Genomic DNA, 22,333 nt, shown 5'->3' on the forward strand with positions numbered 1-22,333 from the left:
TCAGTTGATTACTTATAGGTCAGGATACAAAATTCTTTTAGGTTTAAATCCTTCTCTGCCAAAATATCCTCTTACAGTCTAATTTCTGTAAGGATGGAAATGCAAGGAAGCTTTACTCAAAGTAGTTGAAAGAGGTCTCAAATTTTATATATATACACTTGTAGAAGGAAACTTGGATCTCCTCTCTACAGGAAAGCCTCTTATCTTCTGACCCACAGAACTCAAGGAAACCAGTTCAGAGATTTAAAGGAGGGGTTTGAAGCCAACACACAGGTTTGGTAACAGCAGCTTTCTGTCTGAGCATCTCCAGAGCTCAGGAAACCTTTGGTTCATAACCACTGGGATATATGTAAAATCTGTGCACTCTTTGCATCAGTGTTTGACTGCTCAGGAGGTGACAAGCTACACAAGCCACAAGAGAATCCACCACTTGTACTGCACTTCCTTGAATTTCTCAAAGGTTCCCAACGTAGGTGGACAGCAACCCCAAAAGAAGCATTGGAAAGGGTTGTACCACCATCAGACACATGGGATAAGGGAGGAACAACATTGCACACACAGACAAGAGAGCAAATGTTCTGAAAGCAGGAGAATTATGTTCAACTGAAAGACCAAGCAAGAAATAAGTGAATTATTGCAACAGAAAAAGAAGGAGAGGCCACGTACTCTGAAAAAAACACTTCTAAAAGGCACAGGACAGTGTCTGACAGCAAGAGGGTTGTTATCTGTACCCAGAAGGATGAGGCTGCAGTCTGTGCAAACACAAAAAAGATGAACAGAGTTTAGCTTTTATGTGTTCTAAAAGCAACACACAGCAGCCTGGACCAGAACCAAACTGGTTTAATTCCTGTAAATGCTCCTTAATGAAACAAATAGATCCTGTATTCCTAAATTGTACCTGAGCAATGATTAACACTGATTTAATACATTCCTGCACATTTAGACACCGCTCAGTGACAGGTGGTCTAGGCTTTTTCATTGGGTTATTTTTTTTTTGGTTGGTTGTTTTTTGTTAATTAAACAGCTTTTGTGATCATAATAGTCTCAGTTTCAAGTTCTTTGTCATGTTTCCAGTCTGCTGTAATTCTGTAATAGCTGGTAGAGGTCTGAGATTATTTTTCTTTTAGGCAGGATTTAACCTTTTCTGATATCACAGCTCACCAGACTATTATAGGAGAGATAATCTTCAGTAACAGGCAACATTTCAACTCCTAACAATCAAACAACATTTCTTTTTAGAAGTTTGAAACCACAGAAGTGAAATTTTTACATACAAGATTTTCTACCTTTTCCAAAACTTCTGTTTATCTAAATAAAACCAACAGAACCCATTTGTCACTTTTCATTTGAAGGCCACATCAGACTCTTTGAGAGGAATGTCCACTGTCTCTGCCACCTTTCCTGGCACAGAGGGAGGTTTCCTTCAGGCACTTTTATTTTTTTTTTTTGCAATGAGGTAGAACTTCCTACTGGTAAAAAAGGTTCTTACTATGATTTTCACATCAGTTGGGATGAGTAACTCATTGAAAATTTAGTTTTTCTTTCACTTTATCTGTACTTTTTAGTTCTCCTTTTTCTTTTTATCCCTGTAGGTCGTTCTTCTACGACAAAACCTCTCCCAGCCACTGACAGCCTCAGTTCACAGTCCTGCAACCTGATTTATGTCTGAAACATTTGATTTTTATTTACTCAAGTTGAGGATTCCAGTTGTACTTTCCCTCATTTTTAAGTCTCTTAAGGTTTATATGAATCAGAATTTTGGTCCTTTCAAAAATTACACATCTGGCGAGAAACAAACTTGCTGGTAAATGGATCACATGTTACTCCCTCCTCTTTTTGTCTTCTATGCAAAAATTAAAGAAAAATAAAATCAAAAGCCAAAAACAGAGAAAAGAATTTGCAGGGCATCTTAGGGGGAAAGAACAGAGTGAGAACACTACAGGTTTCTTGGGATACTGTGTCAACTGCTCACACCAAAATATCTGCTTCAATAAAACGCCCAGAAATGGTGCACTTTACCCCAAACTTCAAAGAGCCAGACACAGCAAGCACAGCACAGGCTGGAATCCACCCAGAATTCCCCACCGAGAAGACGTAGAAAAATATAAAACAAATATTGTCTCATTTTGCAATCACTGCTTAAAGACACCAGGCATGACAGAAAAGCCCAGTGACAAAAAGAGAAGCACATTTGCCTGTGGTTACCTCATCTTCTTGCACACTGCCTGTCACTTAATTCTTCTGGAAATACACATTGTGGGGTTTTATAAACATCATTTTCATTTCCTTTCCAGGCAGTTGTCTATCAACAGTCCTTATTATTATTGTGCCTAACTATGTCAACTCCACAGAAAAGTTCCAGCCTTCTGTCCAAACATCCCTCAGCTTCTTTCTCAAAGGCCTGTAAGGAAACAGAAGGAAGCACAATATAAAAGCACTGGAGCATATGTCTGTGCACTTTCCACCATCAGAACAGAAAAATCACTGACCCAGAAATATCCTGAGCTGTGTAGGGTTCTCTAAGCAATCAACAGAATGTATCTTGGCTCTATACAGCTCAGAATTATATTTTTCTTTATCTTTTTTGTTTCCTCCTTAGACAAATGCAATGGTAACCTCTGATGGCACATGATGATGTCTGTGGTAAGAGGGTTGGAAGCAAGATCAGGGTGCCCAGGGTCTGGGGAAATACAGACACTGCCTTAAATGAAACTAGAACTCTAACCTGTAATTGGCTTCTGGATGAAAAACCTTCCAAAGCCTCTGTCAAGGGTGGCATTCAAGTGAGGGAAGTGGAACAGGACTTCTTGTCCAACACACAGCATGGAGTGTTTTCACAGCAGGTGGAAAGGAACAGCAGAGTGGAATTCTGCCACAGCAGGAGGTGATGGGACCACTTGGCTTTTCTAGCAAAAATAGTGGGATTTTTCAGCCTTCTCTGCTACATTTTCAATTTGCTGGACTCCTACTTATGAAGCACGGGCTTCTTTGCAGCACAGCCTCGAGGGCTTTTCTCCATCTATTTTGACAATACTGAATTTTTGGGTAGGTTTTAAAGACTTAATCTCATTAAATAAGTCAAAAAGTGATGCTTTGGAAATAAGCACTTCCAGCTGCTGCCATACAACGACCACCTTCAGTTGTGGCATGTCCTCTCTAAAATTCTCTCAAACAACTGTTTACAATTGTTGCATCTGTGTAGCATTATGCATTTTCTTTGATTTTGATGTACAAAAAGAACTGCTTTAGGCCCAATCCTGGAGTGGATCTACAAGATGCAAACGAAGCAAGTACATCTCTTTATAAAATAATCATAGAATATCCTGAGTTTGAAGAGACACATAAGGATCATCAAGTCCAAATGCTTACCCTGAAGATGCTACAGTGTGTTTAAATTAAGAATAAATCAGCATGCAATAAAACAGCACTTCCTAAAATGTCTAACATACAAAATATTTGTTAATATTGCTACAGCTGCCTTGTCAGCAAAGAAAACATCAAATAAGCCCTAAATCTACTGGTTTCTAAAGTGCATCTTCTGTGCCTTGTGTAAATATATTATCTACTAAATGCTTTAAAACACAAAACAACACAGTTCTTCTGTGGTATTAGCCAGAGACTGATGACAGAGACAACATTAATTTGGAACTTAAAGGAAGAGATGCCTAAAACGTAGGCAAAGCACTGAATAATCTTATCCTGATACATTTGCATTCATAAAAAACGCCACCGAAACTCACAGAGCTTTGGTTCAGATTAAAAAAGAAAAAAAAAAAGGAAAAAAAATTCCTTTGTTCAGTGTCAGTAAATTATAACAACCCTGCATGTGCAGAATTCCAAGCTGCCTTTGTACACAAAGTGCCCCAGTGACATAAGCCAGTGAGGCTCTCACAGCCCAGTCCCTTTGATCCACACATGTGAGGAGCCCACGCCCAAACAAGCTCTCAGTCTTCGTGCCTCAGCTCCCCAGGGACACAACAGCACTTTGAGTGTCAGACTCGTTAAGCAAGAGCAGGAAAATACTCCAGAAACAGTCACACAGTTTGTTAGTTCCAGTATTAACTGTCATTTTTGATCAATGGTGTTTTACAGTTACAACCAATTTCTGAGTGCTAACATTGCTCTTTTGATGGTTCACCAAATTCATGAATGAGCCACGAAAAACAAACTCCCAAGAGGCTGGAAAAGATTTGGCAATTTCCATTCCCAAGGTAGACAAACCAGTATTGTTAATTTTGCCTTCTCCCCTCAGTCTCTGACATAACAACAACCTTTCCTGAACTCCTCTCGTTTTGGATTCTTTCCTCCTGTAACTCTCAAAAAAAAACTTTCAAAACTTCAGCAATCTTTTCCTTTCTATGGATTCTCTGAAAAAAACCCCACCCAAACCAATCCACAAGCATTTCTTATCCCATTCCTGGCCTCCCACTCTCCAGTGGACAGAGTAAACCCTTCTATTAACGGGGATATGCTCGGAGGGTTCACAGCAAGCATCCAGGAATGCTCTGTGTGTCTGTGGAGAGCACTTGTGCCTCACATCTCAAAAACAACATGCTGAGAATCACCAAAAAGATTGCTGGACCTTGCAACGGCACAAAAAAGCTGTCAGGGCGAGAGAGGGAAAGCCATTCATGCTTGGTGAGAAAGGTAGAGGTATTTAGGAGTAAAACTATTCATTTCTGATTGAAAACAATCAAAGGCCAAGGAGAAAGAGGTATTTTGTTGTCTTACTGTATTCCAAAATATGCCTTTATTGAAGGAGCAGAGAATTCTGGCAGGGAGGGTGGCTGAGGCAGAGAAGTGTTTGAACCCAGGGGATATAAAGAAATCATTTGCCAAAGGAGGAAAAACCATGGCCCAAATGGACTGGGAATGCTGAAGGGGCAGCAGCACGGCAAGAAAATGATGGGACTGAACAATAGCAGGATATTCCCGGGTGTCAAAGGCCCAAAAGCCCAGTAGCACTGGAGAGGAGAAGGCAGAGCATTGCTGGAGTTGTTTATGTTGGGGGTGTGAAGGTCAGCTACTTACGGGCACTTAATGTCAAGTGACATTAACAGGGACAAAACAGGATCTGACTTTTAAATTGACACCTTGTTTTTACTGACTTCTAATGAGATATAATCTGAAGGCCTTCAAGAGGGACAGGCAGCCAGAAGAATTCTTCCTTAATGTGAGGGTAAGGAGATAAACAACAGCAATTAGCAGTGGAGAGAAAGGGTTAAACCAGCCTGAGACAAACAAACAAACAAAGTTCTTCAATTCGGGCTAAAAGGTTCTCATTTCTTCCATAACAGAATACAGATGATTCACAGCTGTTTGGCATCTGCTGCACTTCTACCTAAAGAATGTGTTCTCTTTGTCATTAGATATCTCCAAACACAGGGCTGGGAGGACTCACATCCCATTTACTACAGCATGAGCATCCTATACATTATTAAAAGGTTCCTTACACATTTTTGATGGTTGGAAATCAAGAACTAGAGACCTACAGGCACAACATAAACACAGTATCTGCTTACCTACATCTAAGAAAGGACGTTTTCACTTAGACAGTTATTTAATTTTCACTTAATTAATTCATGAACGAATCTAAAAGCATCACCCTTCAATTCCAAGCATGATTTTTATTATGTACACTGTTAGCAAATAAGAAAAATCTTGCCATTAGAAAGGCCAAAAAGTGTCAGTTCTTCTGACTTATGATCAGAAAAATCTCATGTTTACTGGATGATTCAGAAAATGTAGTTGTTACTGAGCTGCAGCATTTCACTAATGCAAGAAGAGACAAACTTTTGCTTCTTTTGTTCTGAAATGCTGAAGTTTTTGATCACGTGAAAGCAATTTTATGTATGTCACTGATTCAAAGCAAAAAAAAGAATTATGCATTACTTCTGGCATCAAATTATTCTACAGAATCACATGGATGAAATAACTCAGTTAAAACAGCTGTGCAAAGTACTCAAATTGGCTTGCTTTCTTCCTTTCCAATAAACCTCTAGCCTGCTTGGAAAGTCCTATTTTTTTCCAGACCTCAGTTTGGTTGGCTTATTTGGTAATCTGTCATCTTTCACAGGCACATACTCTCTTATTTTCTACAGCTGTGGACATTAAAAAATCAAATTCAGAAGCTTGAAACTTGCTAAAGCAGGAAGGAATAACAGCAAAGCACAAGTAGTAGTTATTTAGATAAATTCAAACATAAAAGAGACATTTACCTATTTTCTCTTCTAAAAGAAAAGAATAAAGTTTCCAAGTTAATACAAAAACATCTAATAGGAGTGGATTTGAAATGAATCCATGCTAACCCTGTAACAGTCCCCAAAACATTAAGAACAAACACCTTTCCTAAATGCAGTATTTTAAAATGAATGACCAGCAACAAATGTCAAGTTGTGGTCAAAAGATCCCCGAATTTAAATCAGTTGATATGTAAAGCCACTATAAATGGCAAGAGATTTGCATCCACAGGCTATATCCGGGCACGTATATCAGCCCCCATTATTTGTAAATTCCTGACAATAAGAAGCCCTGAAGTAACAGTAAATATTTCACACCACTTAACGCCAGAACAAACACACATTTGCCCAACAGGACAGGGTAAGACAATTCCACAGCCCTGAGCCCACAGAATCCTTGTTTTAGAAGTGGAAGAATTTTTCCAAGTATTGGTTGAATGATTCCCCCATCCTCCCTCCCCCAGAGCTCTGCACTAAGATTAATGAAGTAGTTCATGCCTTTCAGAGCTACAGGAAGCTGAAATAATGACTAAATATTCTTCAGTTGTGTTCTCAAACTTGTCTGTGCAACTCTCTTGAAACTCAAGACTGATAAAATTACAGCTCTTTATCTCCCAAAGAACCAGATACCTGGAGCACAGCCTTGTTAACGTCCTGATTTTCTAAAATTATAATTATTATAGATTATTGGAGGAGTAGTGGCATAATTCCTTGGGTAAAGTATCTCAAATTCAGAGAGGCACAATGAAAATACATTTTAAAAGGCAATTGTGGAAACTGTACCTGGATAAGGTTCTGGGGGTTTTTTTGTTTGTTTGTTTGTTTTTTGCAAAAGGCAGATAAGCTACTTCTCTTTGCCAGTTGCTCACACATGATTATGGATAGTCACAGATGTTGAGTCATCATATACACAACATCCAAACAACATCTTTTTGCTTTAAAAAGAGGTTTGACAGAAATTATAAAAGCCAAACCCTGTTACTTTTCTTATTATTATAAACAGACATAAAAAATACCACTAAGAAACATTTTTGGTTTGCTGATGGTGGTGACAGGTATCATTTCAACAATCACCAAAATTAACCAAATACAACAAACACCAGATGGAAACTCAACTTTCAGATTATGTGAAGCAGTAGCAGAAGTATGTTATACTTTTAGAAAGAAGTTTATTTCCTTGTAAAATTTATTATTTGTGTTTACAGAGCTCCCTGGCAAGAGGTCTGAGCAAAGATTGCACTTCAGGCTATTCATCAAAAGGCCTACACACAGCTTCAAAAAGTCCCAGTGTCACTGAGATGGAACATCAGGCTGCAAAATAACTATTTATCTTGCAATTTTGGCAAGATTCTGACTTGACCAGCAAATATTTGGCTATTGATCCACGATCAATATGAAACAACTGACAGTTTTCCATTAATTTGCAGGTAAATACCTCGGCATGACTCATTTTAAATGTGGTCTGGCAAAGGTAGCTTTACATTTACACAGCAGAGCTGCAGGCAACTGTCATTACTAATCCTTAATGTTCCTGTTTTTCGAGGGCTCAGGCTGTCAGTCTCTGGCTGGGGCTGCTCACTGAGTTTTCCTTCCCTGGGACAGGACTCAGCTGCACCCACGTGGCTCTGCTGCCCTTGCAGTCACACAGCAGAGGCATTGGCCTCTTTCAGACTAAAAATTCGTATCTATTAGCGTTGCTTATGTATTATTCCTAACAAATTAGCACAAGCCCTGCCCCAGCAGCGGCTTTAAGTTTGCCATTAAGGCTGAAGCTATGTTACAATTTTCACTCAAGTTGAATTGAGTTCTATGTCTCGCTGCTTGCACCTGGTTTCCTGCTATAAAAAGGAGATTTTGGACTTCACCTCTCCCTAATACAGAACTTGAAACTGAAGTATCAGAGAACACATGCTTGCTACTGAGGCATGTAATTTCTTCCTTCCTCTTTATTCTAAAATTATTCACATTACCTACTTGATGGGGAAAAAAAAAAAAAAGCCCAAGCTTCAAGTCCCACAAGAATGTGGCAGATCCTTGTCCCAGGGACCCTGCTCTGGGTGAAGTGCGTGCTGTCCTGTCAGACAGAAAGTAATTCCTTGTTCCTGAACAACAAAACATGTGTTTACTACGGATACTCTTTCAGGCATTTAAGAAATATTTTTATGCTTTGCTTTTGTCATTTTATCAATGCTCTAGTTGTGTTCAATGGCATCCTCCATTGTCCAGAGCAGCAGGATGACAGACCCAATCACTGGGACTTGACATTAACGTGCTCACATTCCACGGCCACGGCTTGATTATAAAAGCCATGAAAGAGTGAATTTAACATATGGCAGAACACCAGAATTTTTTTTTCTGTTTCCAATTCAAGAAACCATCTTTCTGATCTCGAACAGCAACCAGGCCCACAAAGTTTCTTGTCCTTCCACTACGCTGGTTTTGTTAATTCTCCTCTTCTCACGGCCTCCAAAAGGGCAGGGGATGTTTTCTCCATCACTGACCATACCTGTTAAACTTGAAGATCAAAATTATTTCTTGGCTGACAAAAGTGTTATTAATTTTCCATCACTAATATATGATTATTTATACAGTTCTACTGGCAAAGAGGAAAATGGGAATTCGTTGAATGTGGCACCAACACCATCATTACTGCAACAACCCCACTCAGTCTGAAACAAAATGAGTTACAGTTAAAATTCTTTTAACTGCTGGAAAATGCCTATTTACATGAGCATGCCAAGCAACACTGTCAACAGAGGAGATGCCCCATGTCACTTGCAATCATGAGAATTTCAAGGAAAACTGCTCTGAAGGCAAAAGGATAATAGTTCATCCTTTTTAATTTGCAGGCAATTGCTCCCATTTAAGTTCCTGTATAAAAATGTATTAAAATTTGGGAGGGACTGTGCTTTAAATATGGTTCAAGCTAAAAGAATTAAAATGTGAAATGACACAGTGGCAACTCCTGCAGCAAATGAAAGGGTCAGCTGTCCTGCACCTTCTAAAAGGAGACAAACATATTGCAGAGAAACACAAAATGCACAAAAAGTTTTTAACCCCTAATTCCCTCTCAACAGACACGGATCTCCCAGCCCAGAACACTCAGCCTCATAGCACCAATAATTCTTTCAGCCCAGAGACAGAACCAAGGCCACACAAAAGTGACTTTGTGCCACTGCACTGGGCTGCAGCCCCCAAAAAGTGCCCTCGCCGACAGGAAATCCTTGAGCCTTGATCTGCCCACGTGGAGTGGAGCTCACCAGCCACAGACCGGCCTCTGTTCTCCTGTAATTGTCAACATCTGCTCTGCAGATCGATGAATAATTTCATGACACACACAAAAAAATCTCTCCTACTGACTCCAAAGGTTGTTGGCTTTGGTTTGTTTTGTTTGGGTTTTTTTTTTTGTAATCTTGAATGTGAAATCTGACATTAAGAGAGGGCCTGGTTTACTCTAAGGTTTCAATTCTTCTGAAAGATGCCATTAAAGTGCAATTCAGGGTGGGGAGAAAAAGCTAATGTTGTTGGCTATTACTTTCTAAAATCAGGTGGCCAAATAAATGTTGGCAGTTGAGATAACACATCATTTTCAAATATTGTAGGCAAATGGAGCACCAGCCCACGATGTGAGCTCCATAGTAGCTGATTTTCTGCCCTAAAAGGTTTACAGTCAGAGGGTCTGATTTTGTAGATACCTTCCACCTTTCCAACTATTAAAGAGTACTTTTGCAACACATCATCTTATTTCCCCTGAGGTCATCCAGGAGTCCAGGACTAAGTATTTCTTACCAAAAATTTGCTCTCTTCCATCCTTACACAGGACACAGGCTGTTTATTTCTCTTAATGGCATAAATACTGTTTCACTGTTTTGTCCTTTCCTGAGGTCCAGTAGTACAAGAGATGACACCCAATTAAAAACTCAAGAAGAACAAAATTCTCCTTCCTTATCCACTTTGATGAATCATGAGCATGTTCCATGTGAATGTATCTTAGATCAAACTTCATGTTCTGTATCAATCTCTTCATTATTAACCACGTTAGTGTGACATATAACTCTCCACAAGAGGTGATTCCTTGGCTTGATTCATGCCAAGTACAACAAATCTCAACTCAAACATCTTACCCCTGGAAAAAGTGAGGCTGCAGATGCACAATGGACACGTTCAACATGACCTGAGTTTCATTTAAAAGAAGAAACACGTGTGAGGACAGCTTAGCAACACTGTCATTTGAAAACTCAACTTTCCTGCTCTTTCAAGTCAGACATCAGGGGTTCTAAGACTGCCAAGCATTTGAATGGAGCAGTTTCTAATTTATTTTCATTTCACAATCACAGAGGTATTTATTTATTTCTAATAGCAGAGTGCCAATATGAAAGATATGAATGAAACTATAGGGATATGGCCCTACTACAGTTTTAGATGGTCACCAGGCCTGGCTAAAAAAGGAAGGGGAGCAAGGAAAAAGGGAGATGCACAGATGCATCACCATCGGCTTGTCTGCAGCCCTCATTAGCAATGCTACTCTTCATGATCAGAAGTGGAAGACTGGAAACAGAAATAATTAAAGAACAAATCACAAGGGGAGTGAGTCCTTGCCAGTATAATTCTCAGTTTTCCTGGACTGGAACACACCGTGACAAGGCTTCCTGGACTGACTCCTGCACAGGTTGACTGTTGGCTGCATATGGGACACAACTATAAAACCCCACATCCTTTCTCCTTTAGCTAAAATGCTCAGGAAATGCACAGAAGGAAAAGAATAATGAGAACATAAAGCATGGTCCTTTTAGTGTCTTGCTGAAGCACACACTACACCCAGGTCCACTGCAATGACTTCTCTATCTCTCTTTCTGCCTTCTAGGATAATAAAGCTGAGATTCCTCTGCAATTTCCCAGCTGTAAATGCTGTGACAGTCCCATTGCCTCTTGCTTGGGTTCAGTGTTACCTTGCTGGCCTGGCAGGACTCCAAGTGGAGTGTGTCAAAGAGTATGAGCACTGCTTATCACAGTCTGGTTTGTCTCAGAAACATTAAAATGGTTTAAATGCAATTGCCAACCCGGTGACCAATTTATCTCCTTCCCCTGAGGCCTTGACTCTATGACAGAGCATTTCCTGGACACAGGATTGTTTTCTCCTGAAGATATTAATTTGCTGCTTTCTTGCACTCATGGGTAGTTACATTTCAATTTCTTCATTGGAAACTACTAAGGAATCTGCTCCTTGCAAAATGAATGGGCAATGAGGGATGTGGTGAACTTGTGGCTCTTTTGTGAAGCATCAGGGAAAGACAAAATTATATGGGGGAAGAGATGAAACTGAGAATGAAGTGAGCAAGTGAAAGCTGCTGAGTGTTGTCACAGCCATAAAAACCAATTCCAAAAGTTGCAGTGGAAAACGGCAAAAAAGTTTAGGACACACGAAAGAAAACATATAAAATCTGGCCATACAGTCCCAAAGTCCCCCTAAATTACTCAGTGTCAAACAGATGGGTTTCAGAGAAGTAAGTCTGGTATGTGTGTTGAAAATAGATTTCAATTAAGTTGTATAAAAAAGTCAGAGTAACTATTATGTGATATTATGCACAAACTTGGGCCTTTTTTTACTCACTTTTAACAAAGAACATGGGCATGAAAATTTTCTCCAAAGAATTCACAATTCTGCTGCAAAGGTGCTTAAAAGGGACAGGGAATGAGAGATGGAAAAGAGAACTGAGAACACACTGAGACAAAAAACAAACCAGAGGCAGACCAAGTAAATCTAGTCCAGAAGTCTGTTTGTGCTCCGTGGCTATGGAGGAGCATTTGTATAACATGTGCAGTCTGATGTAAAAAACAAACACCCAAAAACCAACAAAGCAAAAAAAAACACACCAAAAAGCAATCTTAACAAGCTACATTATAGACAGTACACTTATTTTATCTTTAGTGGCTAAATATATCCTCCAAAGTTATAAAGATTAAAATGTTCTTTTAAGTAAAAATTGACCCATTCATTACACAGCAAGAGTTTGCCTTAATTTATCTTTATGGTATTATAAAATAAGCATAACCCTGAGATTAATATGTTCATGACTATATTTATTTCATTCTGACATTATTACAGTACAGGTATGCAAAGAATTATCCAAGATAAATACAGACCTCTTGGCACGCTGTGAAATTATACACCTGAAAATAATAATTCCTTTTACTGCACAAACTTTCTGAACACCTATCCTTTGTGTTGACAGGAAAGAGTAAGATCTACTCCAGTAAATTCAACACCATAAATGAATGGTGGCTAATTTAGCTAATAAAAGAAGTCTGGTAACATCTGCTTTTCCTGTTTCAGTAGCTCTGAAGAAATCACTATAGTTTGCAGCAAGTACTAAGCCCTCCTACTCTGCCTGCCAGCAGCACCAGAATTTCCAGTTTAAGGAATTCTACTTGTAAAATGCAGGGTATGGAACTTTTGGGTTTTCATTCCTCCTCTGCTGCCTTTTCCTGCACGGTGGGAGCGGTCACTGCGAGCAAAAGGTTAAACCCACCCCCATCACAGAAAGCAGCTCACCCTGAGAGGTGGCACAGGATCAGCAGTGACATCAGGAGCCAGATCCAAGAGCATTTCCTTCCTCACTGTGCTCCCCATGCCCTGCCACGTTCACATTCTGCTTTGGGAAGGGTTGGCTCTCCCATCTCACAGGGCACAGGCCCCCTCTGCCTCCTTCACATGGTTCTCAAAAAATGAGGCACAGAACCTCTGCTTCTGGAGGAACCTGATGAGCCACTCACCATTAAGATCATGAAATTGCCACAAGTGAACAGACAAATATCTATTTTTTATGAAAAAGGACACACCAATCACAGCTGCACTTGATCCAAGTTAATGCCCTGACAAGCTCGCTGTAAGATTTTAATCTGCACAACTTCGGCTCAAGAACTTCTGATCACAGCCAAGGCTGGACAAACAGGATAAAAATGCCATGTCCCAGTTTGTCACACTTGCACTAAGAAAAAAAAAATCAAAATCAAATTGCAGAATCACAGAATATTCTGAGTTAGAAGGGAGCCACAAGGACCATCGAGTCCAGCTCGTGAGTGAGTGGCCCCTACAGGGATCAAACCCGCAACCTTGGCATTATTAGCACTGTGCTCTAACCAATTGAGCTAATCATTCATCATTAAATCTAGATTTTTATACTCCAAAGCTGTTGGACTGGATACAAATCTGGCTTTTTTTTACAGCACAGAAAGGGAAAAAAAACCCCTTCAAACATAACAGTATAACATATATTGTTAATACTTCTGAGAGGATATGGTGGATGTAAATATTTTAAAATTCAACTTCCTTAAGTAGTCACAAAATCAGAAAAGCAGCAACTACGGTAGGGACAAATGTCAAACATGGCAGGGTGAGGTCAGTATAAAAATAATATGAAGGAACAAAATCTTAACTCTGATAGATCAAACTGGCCTTGGGACCTACTGCCTGTTATGGGATGTGGTGTCCTCACACTCACACACTCACCACTCCAATTACCATGGAAATTACTGAGCTCTCCTGAAAATGTGGCCCAGTACTTTTATCACTAAAACCTGTGACCAAAAAAGGAAGTTGTTTTCCAGTAATAAATAGAATGTGCTTAGCTCATGCTCATACACAATTTTTAAAACAGTGAAAACCTGTTCAGTGCCCAGCTACCAGAGACAAAGAAATGCTTTTTTTATATATAAGACCACAGTAGGGAGCTGCCTTGCAGATAAAATACATTCGAAATCAGTAATTTTTATTCCACTAGAAGCCACAGCAAAAATATTTCCCTTTCTTTTGTGGAATCAGCACTCTGATTTTCAAATTCAAAGAAAGCAAACGACAGGAAATAAAGGGTGTATCTGCCCTGTGCTCTCACATATGGACGACCAACTGAAAAATAAACATCACTGAATCACTTGGAAACTTGTATTTGCAGTGGGTTTTTTGTTTTGAAAGCAGGGGGAAAGGTAGGGCTATTTCAATATCTCATCTACCTTTTTAACACAAAAACTGGGGTTTGTCCCTCAAAAAGTAGGCAAAAGTATAGTTTCCTTAAGCTATAAAAGGCAATGATATAGAAGCCCAAAGCAAAACTTAAGTGCTGTTTATTTGTGAGCCAGCACATCAACAAGATAAATACAGAACATCAAACAAGAATAAGTGGAGCACTCGGAAATGGGAAGTTATTAGCTGGTCACACATCCATAATTGCAGCCCTACATTATCAACTAAGTCTTGATTTTATTTGCCCTATTTATTTATTTGCCCTAAACATCTTGCCCTATTTTCAAAGTAATTTTCAAAAGTATTGAGGAGATAAAAATGATAATAATAACTTGGAAAGCAAATTATGGGTATGTGAAAATTTAACTGTTGACAGTCTTCCTTTACACTTGGCATTACCTGTCCACCTCCTACATCCAATGTCTTAAGAAAAATAGATTTTAGGATGGAAAGCTGTTGCATTCCATATTGGCATGGTTAATAAGTTAAAATACAAGAAAATAGCTGGAACATATTGTAGCTCAAATCAGAGATGAATGTTTTGTATCTGTTTAATTTCTATGTCCATCAAAATCATACCATGCTTTTCTTGCCATACAAGGATCCATCCTGCTGTAAGGCTGCATTCATCAAGAACTGTTTGGAATAAAGCCAAACTTATTGTAGTCACAAGTTGCTTTTATACTATATTATAATATTTCTGTTCCATTTAAACCTTGCCATGTATTAGGAACCACATTCCAGCCTTGTTTAAGCATGCAAATCATCCAACAAAATATGAAGAGGAAAAATCCCAGTTATTCAACACTCCTTCCCCCTATGGGACACCTTTAAACTCATGCAAAACTGCACACACACAAAGCACAAGCTGCATACATTTCTGAATTCCTCCAAACCTGTTTCTAAGTTCAAAATATGTGACCCTGAGCTGCCTTTACATAAAGCCTCACTGGGAAGTTCTAATTGTGCTTTGAGTTCACAGATGTGGGTAAGCCACTTCTCATTAAACTTTCTAGAGCTCCATGAACCCTTTGACACGCATTTTCACATGTAAATATAAACACTGTCAAGCTTGTGAAACTTTGGTTCATTCTCCTCCAGAGGAGAACAAGGATCAACCACAAAAGGAAGCAGCCAGTTGTTTTTTTCTTATATACTATAGGCTCAACCCCATATAAACCACTAAAATCTGCTGTAATAACCAGTTTGGGACTTTGGCTGTTTCATTCATTAAAGCATCAGGACCTCACTATTAATTACACATTTTTTAGATAAAAGGGGTGAAAGAAGAGGAAATGGTGACCAAAAATAAAAATCCCAAGAAAGTGTTGAGTATCTTTTTATTGAAAGACAACAAACACAAGCCAGCCATTAATAGTGGCAAAGATGGGGGGGTGGAGGGGATTTCAATCAGCCTTTTCATGTTTTATTCATTTTTAAGTAAGAAAGCCTTTCCCTCTGTCCAGTTTTGCCTTTACTAACATAACCAGACATCAGGCATTGCACACATCCATCTCCTTTCTGAGTGCTGCCTCAATGATTATTTCAGTTCTGACACAACAACCAACCCAAGCACTAATAAAGGTGGGATTTTCTGTCTGCAAGTGGACAAAACAGATGCTCTGTGCCAGAGATATCCAATCTGTGGCCCACCTGGAAAATTCATCTTACTTACAATCTATTCCTACCAGCTTTTGAGCACTAAGAAGATGCCTATTGAGACACATTATGGCAATGCAATACTGAGTGCACTGAATTTATGGAAAAGGTCCAGCCAGGCTGTCAGGTCCTCCTTGCTTTAAAAAACAAGCTACATGCTCTGACTCAACCACAGTGCTGGATCTATTTCCAAACTGAGCATTCGTAGTAAGTTCTGATTTGAAGCATGAATCTTTATCAAATATTAATTAAACTCTAGTATAGGAGTGGAGAAGTGCAGCTTTTAAACCTATGAATGAACAGAAAGGCATGTGCTATAAAACTATAATGTTAATTATTGCTCTTCTGTCAGGTGGTTGGGAGAGATTATTCTTAAGAACTACAAATCACCTGTGACAACTTCCAGATTTATCCAACAGGAAGAGCTCTGAGATAACCTGCAAAGGCCAGCAGGTATCAGGAAGTCAAGCAGACACCCACAACCACTGTGGTTTGTTCAGGCTGTTATTTATCTACATTAGGACAGTCCAGTCTTATCATGCACAGGCCCATTCCTTTAGGCAGGAGTCTCCTCATGTGTCACTCTAGACTTGCTGTCTGCTTTCTAAGTGAACAACCATATGAAAGCAGAGAAGTCTCTTGTCTTTGGGGAGGAAAAAATGGTAGGTCAGATGGAATTATGCTTCAGGCTGAACAGAACACTCCATGGGCTGGAGACTAAACCAAGCTAAGGCAGTGATTTAACAGACGTGGATATGAACTCAGCTCTTTTCCTTACAGTCTCCAACAATCCCTAAAAACTACTTGTATAAATATTTGTGCAATTAATCCAACCATAAAACCATTCAGACCTTTTTACTTATACAGCCCACTAAAATTTCCAGCATACAAGAAGGGCTGCATGATCAAACCTCAGTCACATTTACAAGCACAATCCAGACTCGGATATCCTGTTGGATTAGTTTTAATCTACATTTTTTTCACTTACTCCAACATCAAAACAGTCAGTTCTCTTAATTTGTTTACTCATTTTCTTCCTGTACCTGTCACTGTGCTATGTTCTTACTGAACAGTTAAGATTATCCACTTTTAATTGGTTTTTCCACTCTTGGCCAGAAAGAGTGAGTCTACCAGAACACATATACATGTATTTTAAGGCTTATATCACTACACCTATAAAAGCCTGCTTTAATCACCTACCATTTATACACAAGATAACCATGAAAAAGCAAATATTAATCTTTTAAAAAGTAGGGTTTTTTCATTACCATGCTCTCTTTGTACTCTGCCAGTCCCCCCACACTCTCTGGGGTCTATATTCTGAATTTTCACGCATACCATAAAGTATCTTTGGAATGTTACAGTATAATTGTTTAGAGAAACATTTAACGGATGAGTAAGCATCAAGAGGCCAGGGCTAAGGGAAAAGAGAAGTTAAAATGCTGGCAGTATTTTGTATTGAATGATCTTCTCAGCATGAGGACAGGGGATGGACATTTGATCCAAAAATCTGGTATTGACTCAAGTGATACAAACCCAGAGCCAGCATGGAGGGTAGGAAGGCACCTACCAAAATATCTGCTCCCACCCACCCCTCCCAAACTGGGCTTTGGGCACTGGCCAGTAGAGAAATCCAATGTTGTTTGATCAATAACAGGAATATTATGATCAGGGACGACACCATCTTGACAACTGGCTCTTTTTCCTTTTTTAAATGCTTTCCCAATTTACTTCCCAAAATAATCTGCATGTGCATAATAGAGAAATACAGAATTAGCTGGAAAGAGAGCTGGGCATCGAGCACAGAGGCAGCTACAAAAAAGCTGAGCATTCTTTCACTACAAGGAACTGCTGGAGACAACATGCTGTAAATTAAAGCCAATCTTCCTGAATTCCCTGAAGGATGCTCCTCTCAAAGATTGTACAAATCCATTAGCACAGGTCCATCATTAGTGTTTTCTTGGGGTTCATTTTCTGAAGAGAGTTTAAAAAAGCACACCCAAAATAAAGTGTATGGAGTGGGACAAATCAGGCCTAACCTTACATAATTGATTCATACCCTGATTATTACAGCACAGCTGAGAGGGCTTTTACTCTCAACTCCTCCTCAGCCACATACTTCAAGTAAGAAAATACAAAATAATCATCCCCCTACCTGAATTCCTGACCAGAAGAAGGGACACAAAGGCAGGAGAAGTGCTGACATGCTCTGGAGACCAAGCAGTTCTGTGATGGCAGAGCCAGAAAAGCCCAGCTGCCCCAGCCTGGTGCCACAGCTGAAGCTTGTCCCATGATTGGGCACCTCAACTCTCCCTCTGAGGGGGTTCTGTGGTGCTTAACAACAAACAAGTTACAGCTGGTGCAGCACAACCTCTCCAAGCTTCAGACTTTCATAAAGTTCTCAGAAATGTGTTGTCTCTGAGGACTTGCTGTTCCTGCCTTAAGTTTGGTGGAGAGCAGGTAACGTGTTAAAAATCGATGAGGGGCACACAAGTAGTGTGACTCTATAAATCTGAGCTGGTTAATAAACTCATGGGTGAGTGGCACAAGTTCTGCTATGGAGCCTTCCAGTTCCAAACTCAATGGATTTTTTAAAATTCCTAATATCTCTGAAAAATGGGTGAATCTAAACCATCTGTAAAAATAGTGGATTGATTAAGGCTTTAAGAGGTATCTGTAGGCACAGGAGGTTGCAAGGGACTTCCCAGGTCACCATATTTGCATCCTACTATCAAAACCACTGTATTAAATCATCTCTTCCAGAACAAAGACTTCCCCATCTTAAAATGAGTTTTTTTTTTTTTTTTTCATATCCTCCCTTAAATAACTTCAAAATTAGGATATTCCTTTTCATTTTCAGCTTAATTCATTAAAGACCCCATCCAGTGGCTATTTAGATGAAACACTACAGACTGTGTAGGACAAGTTTTTACATCCTCAGCTTTTTCTTTCTCTTCACCAACACAGTGATCCAGGTGCTGCTGTCACATAAATTCACCAGATTAAGTCTCTGTTTTTTCTAATGTCATACTCAAAGGCGAATCCAAATATTCTCTGGGTAACTTTTCCTGTAATTGCTTTCCCTTGGTGAATTGCAGGGAACTGCAACATCACTACTGACTTCAAAACAGGGTCTGTAGATTCCTTCCTGTGTTACAATGCCCAGAAGAGCCTGTGAGTATGTCTTTGGGGTTTGGTAATGGGGAACACAAGACAGTTTATAATGAAGTCTAACAAACTGGGTATGTTAATCTTTTCAGCCACTTAAATCCAGGGAAATCAAAAGCAAATGTCTTCCTACCATAGCATCCCAAAACCCAACCCCAAATACTTGGATCTTAATGCCTGCTGGGATGTTTTCTGCTAACCATCCATTAGGTTTCTTACAATATTCCACGCAACATTCCCCCACAAGCTGGATTGATTTCTTCCACGGCTTAACTTGTTTTTGCCAAAGTCTCTTTTAGTTCAGCACTGGCCTCCTGCCTAATGAAACAACCTTTCTTTATGCCAAAACTGTCATCTTCAGTTGCACAAGACCCATCTCACTTACAAACATGGGTAATGAGCCCAGTGTTTAATGCCTGAAGAACTGCTATTTTCAAATGATCCTGAGCAAAACTTAAAACAGACACAGGAGTGGTGGGTACCTTGGGTGGGAAAGGAGTCGTTCTCAGGAAAGATTTTTTTCCTTTTGTGCTTAAATACACCTTTTACAAACAAACCCCTGATCATCAGAACACAAAAGCAGATGTATTTAAAGCACAACAGCAGTGAGACATGGAAGGCTCACCCTGAACTGAAGTGAAAGCTTCATTCTCACCCAGTGTGAAGTCGTCCTTCACATGCACAGCCTTGGCTCTTATCAAACAGACTGGCCTTTAAATACAATAATCTGATAACCTTAGTAAGTTATCAAGCATTGCTAATGACTGAAAGAATCCATCTAAATAAACCTCCTGCTCTATTTTCCTGCCGTAATTTTAGACACAGCTGGAACAAAAATACCTGTGTGAGAAGTTGCTCTTGGGTCAGGTTATTGATCCAGCGAGTGTATCGTTCAGTGGAGTCCAGTGGCTCTCTTCTGACTTGGCAACCAACAATCTAAAGCAAAATGAGATAAATCCCACAGTGTAAGCTGCTGCACACCCAAATGGCAACAAAACAAGTTCATAAAATAAACATTCAAAACATAGCAAGTCCAAGAATTATCTATACACTCCTTGTTACCCCCCCTTTCATGTCCATAATATCATATGGCACAGTTGCTCTGCTCAGCTGTTAATTAGTTACAGACTCTGAGGGTCTCTAGAAAACAAACATTGGGAATGTCCTTCCAATAGTTTCATTCATGGGAATATTTGAACCATTTTGGTTGAAATTTTCATAGGAATGTAGACATCTAAAACGCAAAATTTCACCCAAAATAGTTAAGGTTTGGGAAATGAAAATGGGAAGTTGAATAATACCAGACAATTGTACCAACAGTGCCATAAGCCACAATACCACACATGACTTTTAATTTATATAAAATAAAGAAAAAAACCCCAAACTGTATTAATCTTCAGATAGTCAAGTTCTGTTCAAGAACAGGTGGAAAACTTCCTTGGTTTATTTTCCACCCTAAGGAATGAAGTGCATATACTGAGCACAGCAAGTTTCAATCTTCCAGGTATCTGTATTTACAGAGCTGTAAACCCCACACAGATGGGAGCAGTCAGGCTGGAATTCTGCACGTGCAGTTATGAATACTTTTGATGTGGGAACAAAAACACCACGAGGAGACCTTGCTGGGGGACTGCTGGCAATGAAACATCACCATTTAGACTATGATTAAATACAGTCCAAATAACAACCATGGAAAAAAAAAAAGAAAGCAAGATTTGCTTATCCCATAAGAATAAACCAAAATGTCTCTGAACTATGAAAATATTCCTCAATGACAATGATGAATTACTATGGAAAGCTTCAATCCTTATCCTAACTTACTCCTCAATCACAGCTAGGTAATAGCAAGACCTTTTCAGAAGGTTAACCTAAAATTCTTTTAAACTGAATATAAATTAGTAGAGTTCCTAGAGGTGTTTTTAATAGGGGCACTCCACAGAGATAAAAACTTGACAGAAGCTGTGTCAGATGTACATACATCCTGTTCTTCAAGGATTATTTTTATTTAAGAATAGAACTACATACAGAACTCATTCATTATCTGGACAATAGAACATTGTAATCCACACTTAGCAATCTTATACTTGTTTCACATATAGAATTAAAGAAAGAGAGGGAAAAAGGATTGATATACTTAACACTTTACTAAAATGTCTTCCATAATAGTGGCTTTAAGTTTGCTTTTTCTTAAATTACCTAAATGTGCTATGCACACACATATCTAAAGTGTTTCTTTCCAAAAGGCTTTCTAATTATTCCTCAGGTCTATTCTTTTACAAGCAAATTGAATTTCTGTCTTCACTCCTCCTCCTCATTCCAAAACCCAAATCTACACAACAACCTGGCAATTCCTTCCTTGACAAGCAAAGGAACAAAGCAGCCATGGTTGGTGTTCTTGGTGGCCTTCCACTGCATTTTCACAGATGAACCAAACCCATCAGCAGGACACATAAAAGAAAGGACCTCCCTCCTGCAGGAGATGGTATAATAAAGCATCATTTAACCACCTTCTTTATTTATAATGGCATCACATCAAAATACATAAAATACAGCACTACTGCTTGTTCCTGGGAACAGCTGCATTTTAACCTTGTAACACAACAGGAAAATAGCTACAAACACAAAACAAAGTCACCACACTGCAAGAAGTGAAATGTTTGCTCTCCCCTCTGCCCTAAGACCTCCTGCTTGCTTTCCATTTTCAGGACCAACACCACTCAAGACCACTTTTGGCACCATCTTAAGAGCTGTGTTTTACAGACAAATTCTAAAATTGTGGCTATGCAATCAAATTTATTTCTAGATCTTCAGCCAAACACATTCCACACCTTTCTGCTCTTTAGCTGCACTATTTCTCTCCCAACAGGACTCTGACTCATGACTGGGATTTTTGTCTTGTGGTTGCAAGATAAACACCACCAACCTGAGTCTTTGATACAGGATCTGTAAAGCCCAGCTCATGTAACCAGACAATGAAAATCAGATTATTTAAAGTAAAACCAGCTTCCTCCAGCTCCCCTGTGTAAGGTGTGGCAGCAGAAACAACTGCACACTGATCCACATTTCCTCAGTGTCTCACAGAGCTTTTATATTCATTCACTGAATATTTCTTCTTGGCTCCTAAATTGAAGCGAAAGTTTTCTCACTGTTGCTTCTTTCATAACTTTTAAAATACTTTGATAAAAATCTTTCTGGCTTATTTTACACCCATTCAGACCTTCCAGAAAGCACAAGAAACTCCATATTA

General features: G+C 39.3%; 1 protein-coding gene across 1 annotated transcript in view; it reads right to left on the reverse strand.

The window, feature by feature from the left end:
• B3GNTL1 (UDP-GlcNAc:betaGal beta-1,3-N-acetylglucosaminyltransferase like 1) overlaps positions 1 to 22,333 on the reverse strand; it is a 112,801-nt gene that overhangs the window by 61,065 nt on the left and 29,403 nt on the right. The window contains exon 6 of the mRNA XM_051797543.1: positions 19,927 to 20,022. Coding sequence (XP_051653503.1) covers positions 19,927 to 20,022 — 96 coding nt within the window. The remainder of the gene's footprint in view (positions 1 to 19,926; positions 20,023 to 22,333) is intronic.

The sequence above is a fragment of the Manacus candei genome, unplaced genomic scaffold (genome assembly GCF_025592945.1).
Source record: "Manacus candei isolate 608988 ecotype Guabito, Panama unplaced genomic scaffold, ASM2559294v1 h1tg000047l, whole genome shotgun sequence".
NCBI lineage: Eukaryota > Metazoa > Chordata > Aves > Passeriformes > Pipridae > Manacus > Manacus candei.